This window comes from Lynx rufus, unplaced genomic scaffold, assembly GCF_022079265.1.
Source record: "Lynx rufus isolate CCGP_SWC_20201006 ecotype Redwood Valley unplaced genomic scaffold, mLynRuf1.p SCAF_8, whole genome shotgun sequence".
NCBI classification, from domain to species: Eukaryota; Metazoa; Chordata; class Mammalia; order Carnivora; family Felidae; genus Lynx; species Lynx rufus.
This window is the reverse complement of record NW_025814896.1, coordinates 25,625,086-25,647,128: the sequence shown is the minus strand read 5'-3', so window position 1 is coordinate 25,647,128 and position 22,043 is coordinate 25,625,086. Positions and strand designations below refer to the sequence as shown.

The following is a 22,043-nucleotide window of genomic DNA, read 5'->3' as shown; positions in this document are numbered from 1 at the left end:
TCTCTTCAAAAACCTAATGTATCATTTAAAGCAAACAAAAAAAAATGACATTAAATTAAGAGAGAATGAAAAAATATAAAAAAACAACAAATAAAACCACAAAGTTTGACTGGATCTTAGTTTAAAAATAAAAAAGCAGTAAGATATTCTTGGGGTGCCTGGAGGGCTCAGTAGATTAAGCATCCAACTCTTGATTTTGGCTCAGGTCATGATCTCAAGGTTATGAGATTAAGCCCCATGTCTGGCTCCACACTGGAGCCTGCTCAAGACTCTCTCTCCCTCCCTCTACCACTCATACTCTCTAAAAATAAATACATACATACATACATACGTATTTTTGGACAATTAAGAAATTTTGAGGGGCATCTGGTTGGCTGAGTTATAAGAGCATGTGACTCTTGATCTCAGGATCGTGAGTTCAAGCCCCACATTAGGTGAAGAGATTACTTAAACAAATAAACTTTAAAAAAGAGAAATTCTGAATATGAGTTACATATCATATAATATTAGTTGTTCAATTTTCTACATGTAATAATGGTATTATGAATGGAAAAACTCTTATTCTGAGAAGATGCATACTGAAATATACAGGGTTAAGAAGCCTGATATCTACAATTCAGCCTTGAAATGTTTCAAAAAACAGGTATTTATGCATATATAAAGACAGGAAGATAAAGCAAATATGACAAGTTTATTAACTGTACTTACTGTACTAGACTTTCAAATTATCTGTTTGAAAACTTGCATTATAAAACTTCACTAAGAAAAAAAAAAGTTGCTATAAATAGACTATTTTTTTAACTTTATTTTGATGCAATTTCAAACTTACAGAAAAATTACAAGAATAGTAAAAAGAACTCCCATATACTCTTTGCCCAGGTTCACGGTTAACACTGCACACCATCTGCTTATCATTCACATGCTCACACTCAGATACACCCTCTCTCTGCACATACACATGCAAGCACATATTTTTCTGAGCCTTCTGAGAACAAGTTACAAACAACATGCTCTTTTGCCCCTAAATATCCACATACTATAAATCAAATTTTTTTTTTTTTAATTTTTTTTTTTCAACGTTTATTTATTTTTGGGACAGAGAGAGACAGAGCATGAACGGGGAAGGGGCAGAGAGAGAGGGAGACACAGAATCGGAAACAGGCTCCAGGCTCCGAGCCATCAGCCCAGAGCCTGACGCGGGGCTCGAACTCACGGACCGTGAGATCGTGACCTGGCTGAAGTCGGACGCTTAACCGACTGCGCCACCCAGGCGCCCCTAAATCAAATTTTTAACAACGGTCCAAATAATGTCCTTTGTAACTTTTTTTAATTTGGTTTAACAATGGCATGACCAAGGGAGTGCCTTAATATTAGAGATGACTAAATAATAATATTATATATTAATATTATATATTAATACTATATATTATATATTATGTTATATTGTTATATATATTATGTATAATACATTATAATATGTATATTATATATTACATATATGTAATATATATTATTATATTATATATTATTATATATTTATATATAGACAATTAACATTAATATTACATATTAATATTATATTATAAAAACATATATATATAAAACTAAAGAAAATATACACACATATAAAAAGATATTAACAAGGGCGCCTGGGTGGTTCAGTCTGTTAAGCATCCAACTCTTGGTTTCGCCTCAGGTCGTGATCTCGAGGTTCATGAGTTCGAGCCCCATGTCAGGCTCTGTGCTGATGACGTGGAACCTGCTTGGGATTCTCTCTCCCTCTCTCTCTGCCTTCCCTGCTCACACACTCTGTCTCTCTCAAAATAAATAAACAAATTTGAAAAATAAATAAATAAAATAAATAAACAGAATGTCTCTATCCTGAAGAGTTCTGCTATGGTGGGAGAGGTGGAAGGGGAGAAGGAGACAACTGGAGACCAGGAAGCACTTGCAGAGGTGGGGTATGGAGAGCAGCCAGGGACCAAACAGGGAATTGAGAACTAAGGGATGGAGATGAGAAGAGAGCACTGCCAGACTGTAAGAAGAAACTGCTGACTAAAAACTGGAGCAGAGGCTAGCCTCCCACAGTTCCCGGGCCAAGCAAGTAAGGAAACAGGGAGACTCTAATGAAAGAAAAGCTCCATATTCCCACCTACTGTCCTCTTTTTCAGGGCTAGCAGATCCAGGCCTAGAGTTGGGGGAGAGACAAGCTCCCAATAGCAGGAAAATAGCAATTATCTCCCCTCTGGCCTCTGATGGGATTCACTACCCTCATCTGTTCTCTGTCCCTCAACTAGTGAGCTGGCTCTGTGATAAAATGAACAAGAGATTTGGGAGGTTTCCTAGAATGGACAGATAAAGCATTCTCTGAAAACTTACTGAGTGCCAGGTAGTTTAAAAGCATTTAAACTGGGGTGTCTGGGTGGCTCAGTCAGTTAAGCGTTTAACTCTTGATTTTAACTCAGGTCATGATCTCACAATTCATGAGATTGAGCCCCATGTGGGGCTCTGCGCCAACAGCCCAGAGCCTGCTTGGGATTCTCTCTCTCCCTTTCTCTCTCTGCCCCTCCCCCACGCCCCCCTGCCCCACGAGTGCATGTGCGCTCTCGTTCTCTCTCTCTCCCTCTCAACATAAGTAAACAAACATTAAAAAAGTTTTTAACTATGGGGGGGCTCAGTCAGTAGAGCATGTGACTTTTCTAATTTGAGAGTAAGAGTGACAGAGAGAGACAGAGAGAGAGAGAGAGAGAGAGAGAGAGAGAGAGAATCTTAAGCAGTCTCCATGCCCAGCATGGAGCCCAATGTGAGGGACTCAATCCCACAACCCTGGGATCATGACCTGAGCCAAAATCAAGAGTCTGATGTTTAACCGACTGAACCACCTAGGCGCCCCAAAAATGTGACTCTTGATCTTGGGGTTGGGAGTTTGAGCCCCATGCTGGGTATGGAGATTACTTTAAAAACAAAATAAAACTGGGGCGCCTGGGTGGGTTGGTCGGTTAAGCGTTCGACTTCGGCTCAGGTCATGATCTCACGGTCCGTGGGTTCGAGCCCCGCGTCGGGCTCTGTGCTGACAGCTTAGAGCCTGGAGCCTGCTTCGGATTCTGTGTCTCCCTCTCTCTCTCTGCCCCTCCCCTGTTCATGTTCTGTCTCTCTCTGTCTCAAAAATAAATAAATGTTAAAAAAAAAAAAATTAAAAACAAAACAAAAAACCATTTAAATTAGGACAATCCTTCCAATAACCCAGAATGAAAGTTACTATTTTATCTTCTTTTCATAGATTAAGAAACTGTGTTTAAAAGAAGATAGTTAGGGGGCGCCTGGGTGGCTCAGTGGGTTAAGCATCTGACTCCTGATTTCGTCTCAGGTCATGATCTCATAGTTTGTGAGTCTGAGCCTGGCATCAGGCTCTGCACTGACAGTGTGGAGCCTGCTTGGGATTCTCTCTCTCTCCCTTTCTCTGCCTCTCCCCTACTCACACTCTGTTTCTCTCTCTCTCAAAATAAATGAACAAAACTTAAGAAGAAATTTTTTTTCATAAATAACTAAAAGAAGATAGTTACATGACCTGTGCCAGGGCACTAAACCAGAGAATGGTGCAGCCAGAATTCACACTCAGTCATCTGACTGTAAACTCATGCTCTCTCCATTCCACTATGCTGCCTCTGAAGCAGACTTCACACGGGCAGCAAATCAAAGATGTTCAGCCAAGTATTTCTTCCTGGCCAGGTATGGTTCTAAACTTCTACAGCTCGGAGACAGCACAGGAAGCAAAACTAGAAAGGTTGTCCTCATTCTCCTAAAAACACACTTATAAGATGAAAGCCAACAGAACTTTTCACCTGCTCAGAAAGCTTCCTCACTTCCTCTAGAATGGAAGCAACAGGCCGACTCCTCTCCCGGCCACGAGTGAAAGGGACGATGCAGTAGCTGCACATATTGTCACAGCCTCGCATGATAGACCTGGGGGAAAAGCACCAAAACTTAGTAAGAGGAATGGGACACCTGCTCCCACCCAAGGAGCAGGTCAGAGCTCCCTAGACGTTATCCTTTGGCTCTGAATCCTCTTGGCACCATATTCACACTGGACCAATCTGAGACATTTTTAAGGCAGACATTTTTTATCTCTAAAAACTAGTATCTAAGCACATGATATAAACCACATTGCAACTGGTAGATAGAGCAGTTACCCTGAGGGAGCACAGTGGTGAGGGAAAGGGTGCAGATGTACCAGGAGTATGCCCCATAAATAGAAAACGTTTGAACGTTTTACATCTACACCAGAAAAATACATATATTATGAAGTGTGTATGGGGAGGAAAAACTTCAGATTTCTTTTTTCTTTTTTTTTTTTTTATTTTTGCAGAGAAACAGAGAAAGAGAGAGAGAGAGAGAGAAAGAAAGAGCACAAGTAGGGGAGGGGCAGAGAGAGAGGGAGACACAGAATCCAAAGCAGGCTCCAGGTTCTGAGCTGTCAGCACAGACCCTGACACGGGGCTTGAACTCATGGACAGCGAGATCATGACCTGAGCCGAAGTTAGACATTCAACCGACTGAGCCACCCAGGCGCCCCTGAGAAACTTCAGATTTAAAACAGGAATTCATAGTTCTCACTCGTTCCTGATCCAATTATTAGGTTTCTAAGTTAAATCACTCTCTTCCAATTGCATCCTGTATATGAAAACATTAATTTACCTTAAGGAAATAATTATGAATATCAAAGATGTTCACTGAAGAACTGTTAAATAAATGTTAGCTATTGTTTTTATTAAGCTTTCCAAGAAGTGTGGGATAGCCATTAAAATGACAGAGGTTGACAAACTTTCTATAAGAAACAGACAGTAAATATTTCAGGCTTCGCAGACCACACGGTCTGTGTCACGATTACTCAATTCTGCTACTGTAATGGCAAAACCAGCCACAGATAATATATAAACAAATGGTAAGGCTATATTTCAGTAACTTCATTTACAAAAAACAGGCTGCAATTTTTTTTTTTGCCAATTTGCCAATCTCTGTTATAGAAAATTTAATTACATAAAATTAAAATATTTCACCATTTAAAGTAAGGTTATAAAACCAAGTACATCAAGAGCCCATTTTTACAACTAAACACAGGTACAAAGCATACACACACAGGAAAGGACAGGAATAATATAGCAAAATGATAACAGTGTTCATCATTAGGTGGTTGGAATATTGGTGACTCTTACTTTCCTCTTTATGTTTTTTTTTTAATCTTTTCCACGTATTCTTCAACAAATATGAACTATTTTGTCACCAGATTTTACTACTTTTTTTCAGTTAAAGTTCAGGGGAAGAAAAAAAGGCATAGGAAAGCTGAAAATATTTTCCTAAGTAAAAAATTAGAATACAGGGGCGCCTGGGTGGCTCAGTCGGTTAAGTGGCCGACTTCAGCTCAGGTCACGATCTCGCGGTCCGTGAGTTCGAGCCCCGCATCGGGCTCTGTGCTGATGGCTCAGAGCCTGGAGCCTGTTTCAGATTCTGTGTCTCCCTCTCTCTCTGCCCCTCCCCCGTTCATGCTCTGTCTCTCTCTGTCTCAAAAATAAATAAACGTTAAAAAAAAAAATTAAAAAAAAAAAAAATTAGAATACAGAAAGAATGGTAGGAAAGATCCCATATTACATGTATGAATGGATATGGAAAGAACACTCCTAAAAGGACTATACAAGAAACTACTAACATGGCTGCCTCTGAGGTGGCCTACAAGACCGGGGAGAAGAGATGTGAAGGAGTCTGACTTTATCAGTTTTTTGTTTTTTATGTTTTGTCCTATATGCATGTATTAATTTGCTTTAATGTAGCAAAATTAACATTATTTTAAGAGTGAGAAAGGAGAAGTTCACTCCCTGTCTCTTGGGCAGTGTCTTACACGAAGGCTGATGTAGCACTGGGGCTTGTCTGGACTGGCATGACATCAGCATAGGTCTCATCCAGAGAGAGCAGCACATTGGCAGCTTGTTGACCTGACTCGGCAACAGCCAGCAGCCGAGGAAGGTCCCGATAGGCATCTGGACCAGCCAAAATATCCACCGTTTTCTCCCTGTTGAGGATCTCCTCCTTCAATCTCTCAGCCATGCAGCCTGAGGAAGAAAAACAAAATAAGTACCCATTCACAAATGCATCTGGTCTCGTGGTTTCTTCTCAGTACACATTACCTCCAGCTACATTCAGAGACCAGGGCACAGAAACTTCTCTTAAGAGTTTAGCATCATCATTCCCCAAATTTGCCCAGTACTTCCATAGCACTGGAACCTGCATCTTCCTATATGAGAAAACCAAAGGAAGCAAGCAACTAAAGAAATCAATTAAATGCTCAGAAAAAAATTAAACCATCATCCAGGGGCACCTGGGTGGCTCAGTCAGTTAAGGGTCTGACTCTTGATTTGTTCGGTTGAAGTCATGATCTCATGGTTTCATGAGTTTGAGCCTCTCATCGGGCTCACTGCTGTCAGCACAGAGCCCACTTTAGATCTTCTGTCCTCCCTCAATCTGCCCCTCCCTCTCTCAAAAATAAACATTAAAAAAAAAAAAAAAAAAAAACCTATTCTTGGTTATACACCTATGTTCATAGCAGTATCATTCACAATAGCCAAAAGGTGGAAGCAACCCTAGTGTCCATCAACAGATATGGTGTATACATAAAATGGAATATTATTCAGCCTTAAAAAAGGAAGGAAATTCTGATATATGCTATAATATGGATGAATCTTGAAGACATTGTGCTAAATGAAATAAGCCACTCACAAAAGGACAGATATTCCATGATTCCACTTGTATGAGTTACCGAGAATAATCAAATTCATAGAGGCAGAAAGTACAATGGTAAGTTGCCAGGCGCTAAGGTGAGAAGGGAAATGGGAAGTTATTTAATGGGTAGAGAGTTGCAGCTGGGGAAGATGAAAAAGTTCTGGAAATGGATGGTGGTGATGGTTGCACAACAATATGACTAAACTTGAAGCCACTGAACTGTACATTTTAAAAAAGGGCTCAAATGATAAATTTCATGTTACCTATATTTTACCACAATAAAAAACAAAGTATTGGGGGGATTTCTGAAATTCCTAACAAAGATATAGCCAGGGGCTTCTATAATGAAGGAACTGAAATGAAACAAAACATTTCAGGGGCACCTGGATGGGCTTAGTTAGATCAGCGTCCAACTTCAACTCAGGTCATGATCTCTCAGTTCGTGGGTTTGAGCCCCGCATCGGGTTCTATGCTGACAGCTCAGAGCCTGGAGCCTATCTGGGATTCTGTGCCACCTTCTTTCTCTGTCCCTCCCCAGCTCACACTCAGTCTCTCTCTGTCTCTCAAAAATACATAAACATTAAAAAATAAAAAATAAAAAAAGAAACAAAACATTTCAGCTAATCCTTCCATCCTCCTATGTCACTTAGTACATTAATTTGTATAACAGGATATGCTCCAACTATGTTCTGACCCATCAAGAGGAATTAATTTAATCATTCCACAATGGACAGCCAATTTTAAAGTTAAATACATTATATTCTGGGACCAAGAGGGTACAGAATATTCATTTTTGAGATATGCTTTCCAGCTATCTAGATCAGAGCTGTCCAACAGAATTTCCTCAAATAATAGAAATATTCTTTATCTGTGCTGTCCAAAATGGTAGCCACTAGTCAAGTGTGACTACTGAGAAGTCAATATGTGGCTAGTGAGAGTGAAAAAGTAAATTTTAATATTATTTAATTTTAGCTAAATTTATTTTTTTTTTTTTAATTTTTTTTTTTTTCAACGTTTATTTATTTTTGGGACAGAGAGAGACAGAGCATGAACAGGGGAGGGGCAGAGAGAGAGGGAGACACAGAATCGGAAACAGGCTCCAGGCTCTGAGCCATCAGCCCAGAGCCCGACGCGGGGCTCGAACTCACGGACCGCGAGATCGTGACCTGGCTGAAGTCGGACGCTTAACCGACTGCGCCACCCAGGCGCCCCAATTTTAGCTAAATTTAAATAACCACATGTGGCTAGCGGCTACCATACTGGTCAGTGCAGATCTCGATCCTCACTTGGCTCTACTTCAGGAGTCAAGACGAAAGGTGCCTACACTCTAAATTCATGCTGTTCCTTCAGACGCCAAACTCTCTCCTATCCATAACTCTGCCACCATCAGCCCCATTAAACTCTAACAAGGACAGACCATATTCTGAGTACCCATGACTTCAAGGCACTATGAAAAGCCCTTTTTATGGGCTTTAGCTTATTTCATGCTACAGCCTTTGACATCAAATACAAAAGTTACATGGGACGCATGACATTTCTTCAAACGCTGGGAATCCAGCATCTAACGGAAACCCTAGCATACAAAGCTACATGAAGGGGCACCTGGGTGCTCGTCACTTGAGCCTCCGACTCTTGATCTCAGCTCAGGTCATGATCTCAGACCTGATCTCATGAGACCTGTGCTCAAGAGACCTGTGATCTCATGAGCACAGAGCCTGCTTGGGATTCTCTCTTTCCCCACCCCCCCTCTGCCCCTCCCCAATTTGCACGTGTATGCACTATCTCTCTCAAAATAAACAAATAAACTTAAGAAAAAAAATTTCAGGGCACCTGGGTGGCTCAGTTGGTTATGCATCTGACTTCAGCTCAGGTCATGATCTCACAGCTTGTGAGTTCAAGCCTTGCATCAGGCTCTTGTGCTGACAGCCCAGACCCTGGAGCCTGCTTCAGATTCTGTGTCTCCGTCTCTCTCTGTCCCTCCCCTGCTTGCACACTGTCTCTCTTTCTCTCCCCAAAAATCAATAAACATTAAAGAAAAAAATTTTTTTTTAATTTTCATGGAGCCCAAGTATCAAAACACAAAATCTCCAAATTACCGGATACCTAGAATCCCAATCCTCAGAGGCACTCGGGAGCGGAGCCGTTTTGTCTTCAGGGCTTTAAGCTGATGTAAACGATTCCAGATGGTCTGTTCAGCCTTCTCCCTACAAAGATCAAAAGAGGTATAACTGAAACTGACAATCAACTATACCACAAGCTAAAAGAGTGGGGCAACGGAAATAAAATCAAAAGAAACTTCAACCCTTTAAAGGACTATCTACCTTTTAAGTTAAGGGAAGACAGGCAGGGAGCCAACTGAAGAAGCACCACTTGCTACAATTCACCATTCCCACAATGACACCCTTCCTGCATATCTCCACACCTGACAAGCCTTTACGGCAAACTCAGAATCTACTTCACAAAGCCTCATACAGTCTGTCCGCCCTTTAACTGCCTTATAACTATACTTTGCCCTATACTTAGCAACTTCTCTTTTATTGTTTGATTTTTTTATATAGTGCTTTCTGCCAGATGTTAGAGCTATTTGTGTCTCTGCTTTAGTTCCCATATCAGACTAAGCTCCTTAAAGCAAGGCTCCATGGAGGAGGGTTCATTTCTGAATCTCCCAAAGCCATCTAGTTCAGTGTCTTACAGCAGAAACACCCTCAACAAAAATGCTGGATTCCATTAACACTAAGGAAACACTAACACAAATGTGCCTTGTACACAGAAACAAAGTAAGAAACAGAATATGTTTACTTCCGATGGATGCCACCCATCTCCGTTCAGAAGAACCCTGTACCCGGCCACTGACTGCACCCTAACCCTCATGATGCTACATCCTAAACAAGTGCCATTACCTGCATGAGAAACCTTAGGAAAAGCTGGGTGCCTCAACATACCCCTCATCTATAAAATGGGTTTGATTATAGCACCTACCCCATAGGGTGGTTGTGAGAATTAAATCAGTGTATGTATAGTGCTCAGCACGAGACAGGATACGCAGCACGTGCTCGGCAAATGTCAGCCCAGTTCCATCGCTGCTATCTCCCATGTTGTAAAACTGCAAGTCCACTGACTCATCTCCACAGGTAGGCCAGCCTGGCACTGCTAACTCTGACACAAAACACGTTCACTCTCTAGGTAAAGAACAAACTCCCACCTGATAGAACATGTGACAAGGAGGATCACATCAGCCTGAGTGGAAAAATAGGAAAAAAAGGGAAAATTACAATCTCTGAAATCTGCCTTGTAGAATCACTACCCACAGCTTTTTCTTTCCTATTATTCCGACTACTGTGGTAAAAACATACATAAAATTTACCATTTTAACCATTTTTAAGTGTACAGTTCAGGAACATTAAGTACATTCACACTATTGTGCAATCATTACCACCATCAAGCTCCAGAATCATTTCATGTTCCCCAACTAAATCTCCTCTGTTGGGTTCAGAGATTAAACACTAACTCCTCCGTTCCCCTCCACCTCACAGCCCATTTTTAACCTAGTTCCTTGCCTAAAAATGAGCACCACCATAAAAGTTTCAAAAATAACCAGAACAAAAATACACCTTAGTCCCATGCTACACACTTTACTCAAGGAAACCCACTCTCACCAGGCCATACCCTGTTTCTAAAGCTGTATCTAAGTCCTGGCACAGGGGCGCCTGGGTGGCTCAGTTGGTTAAGCGTCCGAGTTCAGCTCAGGTCATGATCTCACGGTCCGTGAGTTTGAGCCCCGCGTCGGGCTCTGTGCTGACAGCTCAGAGCCTGGAGCCTGCTTCGGATTCTGTGTCTCCCTCTCTCTCTGACCCTCCCCCATTCATGCTCTGTCTCTCTCTGTCTCAAAAATAAATAAACATTAAAAAAATAAAAATTAAAAAAATAAGTCCTGGCACAAATGCACAGTCTCATCCAGGCCCAGGAAGCAAGGGAAGCAGAAAACCCACGTACCTCTTGGAGGTTCCTGGTGCGCAGGTAGCCACTCTTCTGTAAGACAGACCAGGCTATCTCTGTGTCATTCACATTCATCTGACAGCCATAGGTCTCCAGGTAGACTGCAATGAGAGGAGGATTCCACAGTAGGCAGACTAAAAGGGACCGTATGTCTCAAAAGGTCTCTTTCCCAAATGCCCCAGAAACATCTGAGGCAACCAGTTATCCAAGTCCCCTGTTGCCTCAATTCTAAGATACCATTAACTGCCAGAGGTACTGCCAAATTAACAACAGCCTTTCAGAACAAAAGAAACACTGCAATACATACATACATAATTACAGGCCATGTCATTTAAAATACAGGGGAAACATGCACCTGAGAATCAAGGCAACGTGGTTATAAAAACAGAAAAGGGAGGACTAGCTGATAGTGTTGATTATCAACTTAGGGGGAAAAAAATTTTTTTTTTTTTTTAAATTAATGCCTTTTTTTTTTTTTTTTCAACGTTTATTTATTTTTGGGACAGAGAGAGACAGAGCATGAACGGGGGAGGGGCAGAGAGAGAGGGAGACACAGAATCGGAAACAGGTTCCAGGCTCTGAGCCATCAGCCCAGAGCCCGACGCGGGGCTCGAACTCACGGACCGCGAGATCGTGACCTGGCTACAGTCGGACGCTTAACCGACTGCGCCACCCAGGCGCCCCGAAAAAAATTTTTTTAAGTAGGCTCTATGCCCAGTGTAGAGCCCAACACAGGGCTTGAACTCACAACCCGGAGATCAACACCTGAGCTGAGATCAAGAGTCAGAGGCTAAACCAAGTGAACCGCCCAGGCGCCCCAAAAATAAATTTAAATCCATTACACTCCTCCTTCTCAAAACAAGGTTCTCCAACCTCTGAAAATAACAACAATGGCAGGAGGGTACACAAAGCCACAAAATAAAAATGAGAACTTCCTACTACAAACAAACTACAAACTACAAACATACATCTCAAATGAAAGCAAGCATTGTGGCACCTGGCTGGCTCAGTCAGCAGAGCATGGGACTCTTGATCTCCAGGTGTAAGTTTGAGCCTCAGGTTGAAGTAGAGCCCTCGATGAAGTAGAGATTACTTAAAAATAAAACCTTTAAAAAAAAAAAAAAAAAAAGTATGGCTGTATTATGACATAAAACACATTTGCATAAAGCTTCTTTTTTAATGTTTATTTATTTGAGAGACAGAAAGCATGTGAGCAAGTGTGCAGGAGAGGCAGAGAGAAAAAGGGAGAGGGAGAATCCAAAGCAGGCTCTGCACTGTGAACACAGGGTCCAACACAGGTCCCAATCTCACAAACCGTGAAATCATGACCTGAGCTGGAATCATGAATCAGATGCTTAACCAGCTGGGCCACCCAAAGCTTTCACAACATCAAAGGGTGCCTGGGTGGCTCAGTCCATTAAGCGGTTAAGCGTCGGACCCTTGGTTGCAGCTTAGGTAATGATTTCACGGTTCATGAGAAAGCATGGGGCCTGCTTGGGATTCTCTCTCTCTTCCTCCTTCTCCGCCCCTCCCCTGGCTGCACTCTCTCCCTCTCAAAATAAATAAATAAACTTAAAAAAAAAAATAGGAACATCAATTTCACACTCTGGCAAGCCCTTTCAAACTAAATTCCTCTATCAACCCCTATCCCCACTGGCAATCTTTAATCCACAGACCCAAATAAAGTCAAAATGAAGTTAAAAGTTGATGACAAAAAAATCCTATGAAAACCAACAGAAAAGAGCAGTAATTTATAAAAGAAAGAAACATCAGGTTTTGGGCTTTTTTTAATGCTCTTTGGCTCACTTTCCTTGTCTAAAAAAAGAGGACTAGTGGGTGTGTGGGTGGCTCAGCAGGTTGAGGCTCAGGTCATGACCTGACTTTGGCTCAGGTCATGATCTCACAGTTTCTGGGGCGCCTGGGTGGCGCAGTTGGTTAAGCGTCCGACTTCAGCCAGGTCACGATCTCGCGGTTCGTGAGTTCGAGCCCCGCGTCAGGCTTCTGTGTCTCCCTCTCTCTCTGCCCCTCCCCTGTTCATGCTTTGTCTCTCTGTGTCCCAAAAATAAATAAAAATGTTAAAAAATAAATAAATAAATAAATAAAATGATCTCACAGTTCCTAGGTTTGAGCTACATTGGGCTGTGTGTTGACAGCTTGGAGCCTGCTTCAGATCCTCTGTCTCCCTCTCTCTCTGCCCCTCCCCCACTTGTGCTCACTCTCTCAAAAATCAGTAAACATTTAAAAAGAAAAAAATTTTAAAAAGACTACAAAATACCTAGCAGGAGTCATAAGATGTACACACTCCTTGATTTACTAATTCAAATCCTTGATATTTACTCTGAAAAAAAAGGTCTTAGAATATATACACCCACTTATATGTATATGTGTGTGTGTGTGTACATATACAAAGATACATATTATAGCATTACTTATAAAAACTTTTGAAACAACCTAATGTCCTACTATAGGGAACAGGTACATCATAGTACAGCACAATGTAATATTTTGTACCAATTTTTAAAAATTTGATTATGAAGACTGCAGTATTTAGAAAAGTGTCAAATGAAAACATCAAGTTACAAATGATTTGTGCTATATGATTGCAACCAAATCTTTAAGAATTATGGAAGGAGGGGCACCTGGATGGCTCAGTTAAGCATCCAGCTCTTGATTTGGCTCAGGTCATGATCTCAAAGTTTGTGGGACAGAGCCCCCCATCCGGCTCTGCGCTAACAGCATGGAGCCTGCTTGAGATTCTCTCTTTCCCTCTCTCTCTCTGCCCCTGCCCTGTTCAGGCACACACACTTACTTTCTCTCTCTCTCTCTCTCTCTCTCTCAAAATAAACAAGCAAACAAATATTTAAACATTTGGAAAAAAAAGAATTATAGAAGGAAATCTTTTTTTTGAAACAGAGCAAAGGGGGAGAGATCTGGTTGCCCTTCAATGTCTCTTCAAACTTGTTTTTTATTTTTTCAAACTTTTTTTTTAAAAGGCATTTTGGGACACATGGGTGGCTCAGTTGGTTAAGCGTCTGACTTCTACTCAGGTTATGATCTCGCGGTTTGTGAGTTCAAGCCCTGCATCAGGCTCTCTGGTCAGCAAAGAGCCAGCTTTGGATCCTCTGTCTCCCTCTCTCTCTGCCCCTCCCCGACTGGTTCTCTCTCTCCCTGTCTCTCTGTCTCTCTGTTTCTTCCAATAAACTTTAGAAAAAAGAAAAAGAAAAAAGGAAAAGGTATTTTAACTGACTGTATAGTGTTTCTCAGAAAACCTTTATTGAAGCATAAAAAGTGAATTTCTACAGCACCAATAATGAAAGGTGCCTTATGACTTAAGACGATCTAAAAATCAGAACAGAGACTATAGGGTTTCCAAAAGTAACCAAAGAGAGGACTCCCCAGGACTTCCACCCCCAGTCACATGGACCAAAAGTATGAGTTTCTTTAATGTTACTTGATAAAGTCTGACAATTCCATAAGCCAGCAGCCTTCCCATACTATTAACCCTGCAGAGCCAGGTCTGCAATAAAAGAACAATTAAGAATCAGGAATGCTGGAAAGGAGCAAAGCAGAAGTCCAAAGAGAAAAGAAAAATAAAACCAACCTTTTCTCTGCCTCCCAGAAAGTTCATCCACTGTGAGATAGGGGGGTGGGTCCTCCACATCAGGCTTCTCTTGAGGATCTAAAGCACTTCTTAAAAAATGCTGAAAAGTCGGGCCAGCAGCCAGCCTAGAGCTGAAATCCTTCCGAACTCCATTTTCCTGCTGCCTCTCTGGACCGGGACATGTGGTGCCGTGGACACTACTCTGTGCCCTGCAGGTCCTGAGCAGCAGCCAGGACACAGAAGCCCAGGGGCCCCTTCTCTGTGCTCGCAGGACACACTGTAAAGGATGCATGGCACTAAACCAACAGCCAAAGTCTGCAAAAGAAGAACAGGTATCACCAATGTTTACTAACACGACACACAGGGCAACGCTGTAAGCACTTCCAGTGTATTAATACATTTAATACACAAAAACCCAAGAAAATACTCTTAGTATTATCCCTATTTTACAGGTTAAAAACAAAAAACAAACAAACAAAAAAAAAAACTGGGGCAACTTACCCAAGATCACACAAAGGGGTGCCAGAGATAAGATACAAATCCAGGCAATTTTCAAAACAAAAGGGTGGTAGAGAGATGAGATGGTGTGACAAAATAACAAAGTAGCACCTTGTGCTAGAACAGTTTCAAGGGCTTTCCATGTAATAATGCATTAAATCTTCACAGCAATCCTTGGCAAAATAGACAGTAGACACCATTGTTACCCCATTCAGAGATGAGGAAACAGACATAGAGAGGCTAAGGAACTTACCTAAGCTCCACCTAAGCAACAGAGCCAGGACTCAAATGAAGGTCTATAGGACTACAAAGCCGGCGGCTCCTAGCCACCTTGCTACAATGCCTGTTTCTATGAAAACCACTGTCTGAAGGCATCTTCCTTTGAGTTCCTTCAAATGGTAAGTATCTAACATGAGGCACCATGTCTGATCAGTGACTCCTCCCACCCTCCAAGAATCTCAAATTGCTGCCTTCAAAGTTCCTACCCAGGCCCTCTCACACACAGCTGGGGGGATGGAATATTGCAAATCTTTACACAGGGTGATTTGCCACTTTCCATGAAAATTACACAAACACTTTCACCAAGCAGTTCCATTCCTAGATATTTATCCTACAGATGCAGTTCCATTCCTAGATATTTATCCTACAGATACAGTCTTACATGTACAAAATGCCCCATGTATAAAGATATTCAATGCAGCAGTGTTTCTAATAGCAAAGGAATGGAAAAGATCTAAATGCCATCAAAAGGGAACTAGTTAAATAAGACATGGTACATCCTTACAATGGAATAAAATGCAACTGTTGGAAAGTAAGGCTGAATCTATACATAACAAAAACAAGGAAGCACAGTGTTCAATAGTACCTATAACATGCTGTACTTTAATCTGTGGGGGAAGGAAGGCAAGAATATTAAGGTACACACTTATAAATGAACATAGTATCTACAGAATGCATAAGAAACAGTGGTTGCGGGCACCTGGGTGGCTCAGTTGGTTGAGTGTCCTACTTCAGCTCAGGTCATGATCTCGCTGTCCGTGAGTTCGAGCCCTGGGTCAGGCTCTGTGCTGACAGCTCAGAGCGTGGAGCCTGCTTTGGATTCTGTGTCTCCCTCTCTCTCTGTCCCTCCCCCATTCGCTCTCTTTCCTTCAAAAATAAATAAACATTAAAAAAAAATTTTTTTTTTTTTAAAGAAACAGTGGATGTCTCCCAGGAAGTAACCTAGATGACTCAAAGTATGAGATGGAGACATTCTTTCTACCACATGTCCTTAACGGACTTCAGACCCCTTCAGGGTCTCCAGCCTGACTGCCTCACTCCAGTCATACCAGACATTTCTGTACTGATCTTCCCTAGCTTCTAGGCTTTTATACACACTGTTCTCTCTGCCCAGTATATCTTCTATATACTTACTGAGCCAACTCCTATGCTTTTAGATCTGTTTCCTCCTAGAAGCCTGTATCCTCAAAGTCTAGGCTGGGGTCCTCCTCTGGGTTCCGGAAGCCTCCTTCTAATCTCTATCTCAAGACTCATCACACTCTGCTGTTAATTACTACTTACACTTCTGCCATCCCTTACAGGTTCCTAAAAGCAGGGAACAAATCTCATTCATTTCTACATTCTCAGCATCTCCCATTCAGTAACTGACTCCTGGCAGGAGCCGTACATGTAAAATGAGCAGATGTGGCCGATGACCTCTCTCACTTGATCACCTGCCATATAGGCTACCCGCACTTTAGGCAGGAGCAATGCTAAGCTACATTCAAGTATCAGAGAACAGCAGTCTTTTAGAGAGAGCTTTAAAGTCACTCTTTTCTGCCCCTTACTTGTTGTGTGACCTTGGACAAGTCAAATTCCCATCTCTGAGCTGCCAATTCCACATCTGTAAAATAAGGATTAAAAGCAGTACCTGTGTCCCAGAGGTGTTGTGACAATTAAAGAAGTATTAAAAACCCAACTTGGCTTACAGTAAGTCTTCAATAACTGCACATTTGCAGCCCACACTCCCTTTCCTGGGAGGTACAGAGCAATACAGTTAAGAGCATGAGCTCTGGAGTCGTAGTCTGACCCACATGCTGCCTAGCCAGGTAACCTTGGGCACCTGGGGTGCTTCTTAAACTTGGAGGGCTTCCATTTCTCAATAGTACCCATCTCTTCGAATGCTGGGGGCATCAAATGTGATAACGCAAGCAAAATGTCTGCAGAACACAATGTAGGGGCTGGGGGGGGGCGGGGCTCAAAAACTGGTAGTCGCCAATAACGTTAAGACGGCAACCTCACTTCAACAAAAGTGAACATAAACGATAAACATCCCAAACATTTTCTTGGGTGGTTACCAGGCTTCAGGCGCGGTGCTTAGCCCTTCCCACGGATTACAGTATTTAATCCTCACAGCAGCAGCGTAGAGCAGGTTCTATCAGCCCCGCTTCACAGGTGAAGAGGCTAACGCTTGGGGGCAAGGAGGGGTGACTTGCCCAAGGTCATAGGCGAGCAGGCAGCGGAGCTGGGGCGCGAACCCCGACAGCCTGACTCCAGGGCCCGCGCCATCTCCCTTTGAGCGCCGCGCACCTGGGGGGCCCCGCCGCCCTCCTGCCCCAAACACGGGCCACCTCCGCCGCCCCGGCCGCTCACCTTCCGCAGCCCGAAAACCCAGCAACCGGCAACAGGAGCTCCCCTCAAGCGGCCTGGACCCCCACCTCCGCCTTCCGCCGCCACGGAGCGCGCGCACAAGCGACTTCCGGTCCGCCTCGGCTTCCGTCCCTGACGGTGCACCGGAAGCGCCGCCTCCTGTGCTGGCCCGGTGGCTCCCGGCTCCCCACATCTACGCCCCCCGCCTTGGGGAACCGCTGTGGTGCTGACCTGTCTGCTCGCCCCTAGCTGGCCTGCGGTAACCCAGCGCTTGGAATGGAGTGAGTGCGAGTTAATGTGCCCTAAATGTAAAATATACACCGGAGGGGCGTCTGGGTGGCTCGCTGGGTTAAACATCCGACCCTTGATTTTGGCTCAGGTCACGATCTCTCTATGGATGAGATGGAGCTCGGCATGGGGCTCTGCGCTGTCATAGCCTCTGCTTGGGATTCTCTCTGTCTCTCTCTCTCTGCCCCCCCACCCCTTAAAATAAATAAACTTTTTTTTTAAAAATACACAACGGATGTGGAAGAAAGACTGCAAAATATCAACCATTTTTATGTTGATTACGTGTTAAAATAATATTTGGGATATACTGGGCTAAATAAACAATTTAAATTGTTTCTTTTTACTTTTTTAAGTTTATTTATTTATTTTGGGGGAGAGAGGGAGAGACAGAATACCAAGCAGCCTCCGCGCTGTTAGCGCAGACCCCACGCAGTCCTCAATCTCAGGAACTGTGAGATCATGACTTGATCTGAGACAGTCTGTCCTTTAACCGGCTGAACCACCCAGGCGCCCCTCTTTTTACTTTTTTACTGTGGCTACTGGGAAGTTTTAAATTGTATATTGGCTCAGTCCGTTAAGCGACTAACTTCCGCGCAGGTCATGATCTCATGGTTTGTGGGTTTGCTGCTGTCAGTGCAGAACCTGCTTCAGATCCTCTGTCCCCGTCTGTCTGCCCCTCCTCCCCCTCCTCTCTCTCTCCCTCTCCCTCTCTCCCACTCCCTCTTTCTCTCAAAAATAAATAAATAGTTGAGCCTCCAACTTACACTTAGGTCATGATCTCACAGTTTGTGAGTTCAAGCCCCACATCAGGCTCACTGCCATCAGCCTGTCAGGGCAGAGCCCACTTCAGATCCTCTGTCCCCCTCTGTCTGCCCCTCTCCCGCTTGCACTCTCCCCCAAAATTAATATTTTTAAAAAATAATAAATGTTTAAAGAATAATTTGTATACATGGCCCACATACTCTTTCTATTGGACAGCGCTGTGCTAGAGGTTAAAGACTTCCCATTGCCATTCCAGCCTGAACCCCCACCCTGAGAGGGTGGTTACAGATCCATAGTTCGGCTGCCTACAGGGACACGTCCTCTTGGGTATCTAATGACCGACTCTACCTTAATACAGAACTCTTCATTTCCACACTCACATCCTCACCCAAAACCTGTTCCTTGCCAGGGTAGCCCATCTCAGTACATGACCCAACCATCCTCCCAGTTGCACTAGGAGAAATTGAAATGGGCCATTTTTGTTTCCTCTCCCCCAACCTCCAGATTCAATCCGTCAGCAAGTCCTGCCAGCTCTAACTCAAAAATGTCTCAGGGCACCTGGGTGGCTCAGTGGGTTGGGCGTCTGACTTTGGCTTAGGTCATGATCTCACTGTTTGTGAGTTCCAGCCCCACATCAGGCTCTGTGCTGACAGCTCACAGCCTGGAACCTGCTTCGGATTCTGTGTCTGCCTCACTTTCTTCTCCTCCCCTGCTCGTACTCTCTCACTCTCAAAAATAAATAAACATTTTAAAAATGTCTAAAATTTACCCACTTCCTGTGCTACAACTCTAGCCCAGGCCACCAACATCTCATCAGAAACTACTGCAATAGCCAGCAAAGTTTCCTTGCTTCTGCCCTTGCCTTTGTCGCCTACAGACTACTTCCCATACCGAGCCTAACAGAATTTGTTTGTTTGTTTGTGTTTTATTGACAAAGATCATGCCATTCCTCTGCTGAAAACTCTGGGTAGCTTGTCATTACCATTGCAATAAAATCCAGATTTCCTACCATGTCCTAGGGCCTGCATGATCTGGCCTCTGCTTACTTTTACTTCCCCAACTTACTTCTAACATGTTCTCTCTAGTTGACTACACCTCAACTCTGTAACTTTATTTTGCTCCTTTCAATAAATACTCCAAGCACATGTTTATGTCAGAATCTACTTAACAATTATCTTTCTGGAATGCTTTTTCCCAAAATTGTTTCTTGGCTGGTCCCTTCTCATTCTTCAGGTCTCAGCTTAAATATCAGCTCTTCAGAGAGGCCCTCCCTGACCACTCCATATAACCTGCTCCCATCACTATCCCATCATTTTCTTCACGGTACTTGTCACTATCCAAAATGATGGCATTATTTATTTACTTGCCATTGCCTGAGAGCAGGGATACGTTCGGTCTTGTCCGTTGCAACATCCCCAAGATCTAGCAGAGAGTCTTAACTCATGGAAGAGCTTAATAAATAGTTGTTAAATGAATAAATTATTGTGTTGTGTTTTAGTCTGGGTTCTCCAAAAACAGACCCTGAGACAAGGATTTGAATGCAGGTAGGAGGTCTCAGGAAACATTGACAGGGTAGTCAGGGAAGGAGACAGGGTAGGGGAGATGGCCAATAAAGAATGTTACCATGGTGGCCATCTGGGGTTTAATTCTGTTGGGGAGTTCTGGGAAACCGTGTAGCACACATACCTCAGAATTATTACACCCAAGAGGAGAGGAAGCTAGACTAGTTATATGCCAGCAGTCATGGTAGAAAGATGCTCCTATGTGTATTAGTTCCTCAGCACTTCAGCTCTGTCTGGGCAAGGAGATCTGTGATTTGGAAGAAAGTCCTGTGTCGATAAGGCACTGGCCCCAACACTCCGAACTGTAAGGCTCTGGGGGCCCTGACAGCCCCCGCTCCAATGACTTCTCTAACTCCTCACTCGAACTCTATGAGGTTATTATTAGCGCACTTTAAGGCAAGAAAAGTGAAAATACAAAAGGTGATCACATGCTGAAGCTCACACAACTACTGCATAGCAGAACTGGGATCCACCCACAGGCCAGGCTGATCCCAAAATGCTATTCTTACCACTGACTAACTAAGTGAAAGTCAGACTGGCTGGGTTCCCATTGAGGTTCTGACACTTACCATGATAGTCAAGGCCAAGTTAGTCATCCCTGCTGATTCCCAGTTTCTTTGCCTATTAAGTGGCTGCCATGTGGAGAATACACTGCTTTGGGGGTAAGAGGATGAAGAGGCAAATAAGGAGAGCATTTAGGAGGCTGTGGCAGTTGCCCAAAGACTGTGGAGTCTCGGACCATCGTGCTGTCTTGGGGCGGTGAGGATGATGGAAGCAAACCTGGATTTCAGGAGTTTGGGATATACTGGAATTAAGCTCACACTGTCTACTTAGATGACTGCTGGCTACCAATTCAGTCAAAAATACAAAGGCAAACACAGGCCGAAAACCGTATCATGGTTCTTGATTTTGACTGTGGTTCTCCAGATAACCTAGAATGTGATCTGATTATTTGGGGTAACTATCAGTACTATGAAAGTATACCAGAATTCCTGGAAAATGCTTAAACTCTACAGACAAGTCCCTGGATACTCTGGGATCTAAAGACTCCAGTTAGAAAAATATTCAGGTTTACTGTCAAGTTGCAAAGGGAAGATGTCCCGTCCTAATATGGCCATGGAGCAGGGGACACAGGGGCACCGGTGCCACACAGAGCCCCACCATGGTGGCAGCGTCTATATCCCAGTGTGAGTTCTTTTGAGAGAGGAAGCCTTCACACTGCCACGGGTGGACAATGACCCTTATCCTTCCCTGGTGACACCCCCAGCCAAGCCCAGCTTATAATAGTCAAACTTCAGTGAGCATGCAGCCCCAGGAGCATGAAAATAAATGCTTGTGGCTGTGGCCCCTGAGGCTGGGTATTTTTTTCCACAGCATTATTGCAACAAGAGCTGAATTTTAGCATATTCCTTTAGATGAACACCAGCTTCCGTGTCTCTTTGCGAGAGAAACCTCCTGTAAACCCCTAGAGTAGGTCAGGTCCCCACTGGCCCCTCTGTTATTTCCATGTCTGCCCAAACTGAATCACACATTTGATTGTGGGAGATCCTACTGAATTTCTGTTCCCTGTGCATGGGGACCTGTCAGTCTTAACTGCTTAGTCCAACACAATAGCCACCAGCCACACGTGGCTACTGAGCACTTGATATGCAGCTAATTTAATTGTCATAAGCACACTCAAGCAGCCCTATGGTTAGGCCCAGGTGGTGAGGAACTGGGGCTGCCTTCCCACAGCCACATGTGTGAGCAATGTCAGAAATGGGTCCTGTAGCCCCAGTCAAGCTGTCACATGAGTGCAGCCCCAGCCAATACCTTGATTGCAACCTCGTAAAAGCCCCTGAGTCAAGAACATCCCAGCTTAGCCTTTCACATATTCCTGATACACAGAACCTGAAAAATAATAAACATTCACTGTTTTAAGCTGTTAGATTTGGGGG

General features: G+C 43.4%; 1 protein-coding gene across 2 annotated transcripts in view; it reads right to left on the bottom strand.

Moving 5' to 3' along the window:
* The window catches only part of CDK5RAP1 (CDK5 regulatory subunit associated protein 1), a 37,284-nt gene extending 19,716 nt beyond the window's left edge, over positions 1 to 17,568 (bottom strand). Inside the window, exons 1-7 of one of the 2 annotated variants that reach the window (XM_047068896.1) lie at positions 17,498 to 17,568; positions 14,369 to 14,683; positions 10,765 to 10,868; positions 9,974 to 10,008; positions 8,875 to 8,975; positions 5,894 to 6,104; positions 3,843 to 3,963 (exon numbers count right to left, since the gene is read on the bottom strand). In XM_047068896.1, the coding sequence (XP_046924852.1) occupies positions 3,843 to 3,963; positions 5,894 to 6,104; positions 8,875 to 8,975; positions 9,974 to 10,008; positions 10,765 to 10,868; positions 14,369 to 14,660 (864 nt within the window). In that variant the 5' untranslated portion in view covers positions 14,661 to 14,683; positions 17,498 to 17,568. Of the gene's footprint in view, positions 1 to 3,842; positions 3,964 to 5,893; positions 6,105 to 8,874; positions 8,976 to 9,973; positions 10,009 to 10,764; positions 10,869 to 11,735; positions 11,874 to 14,368; positions 14,684 to 17,497 lie in introns of those variants that run through there. The other variant, XM_047068897.1, reaches the window with a different exon arrangement.
* Positions 17,569 to 22,043: the final 4,475 nt, after the last annotated feature.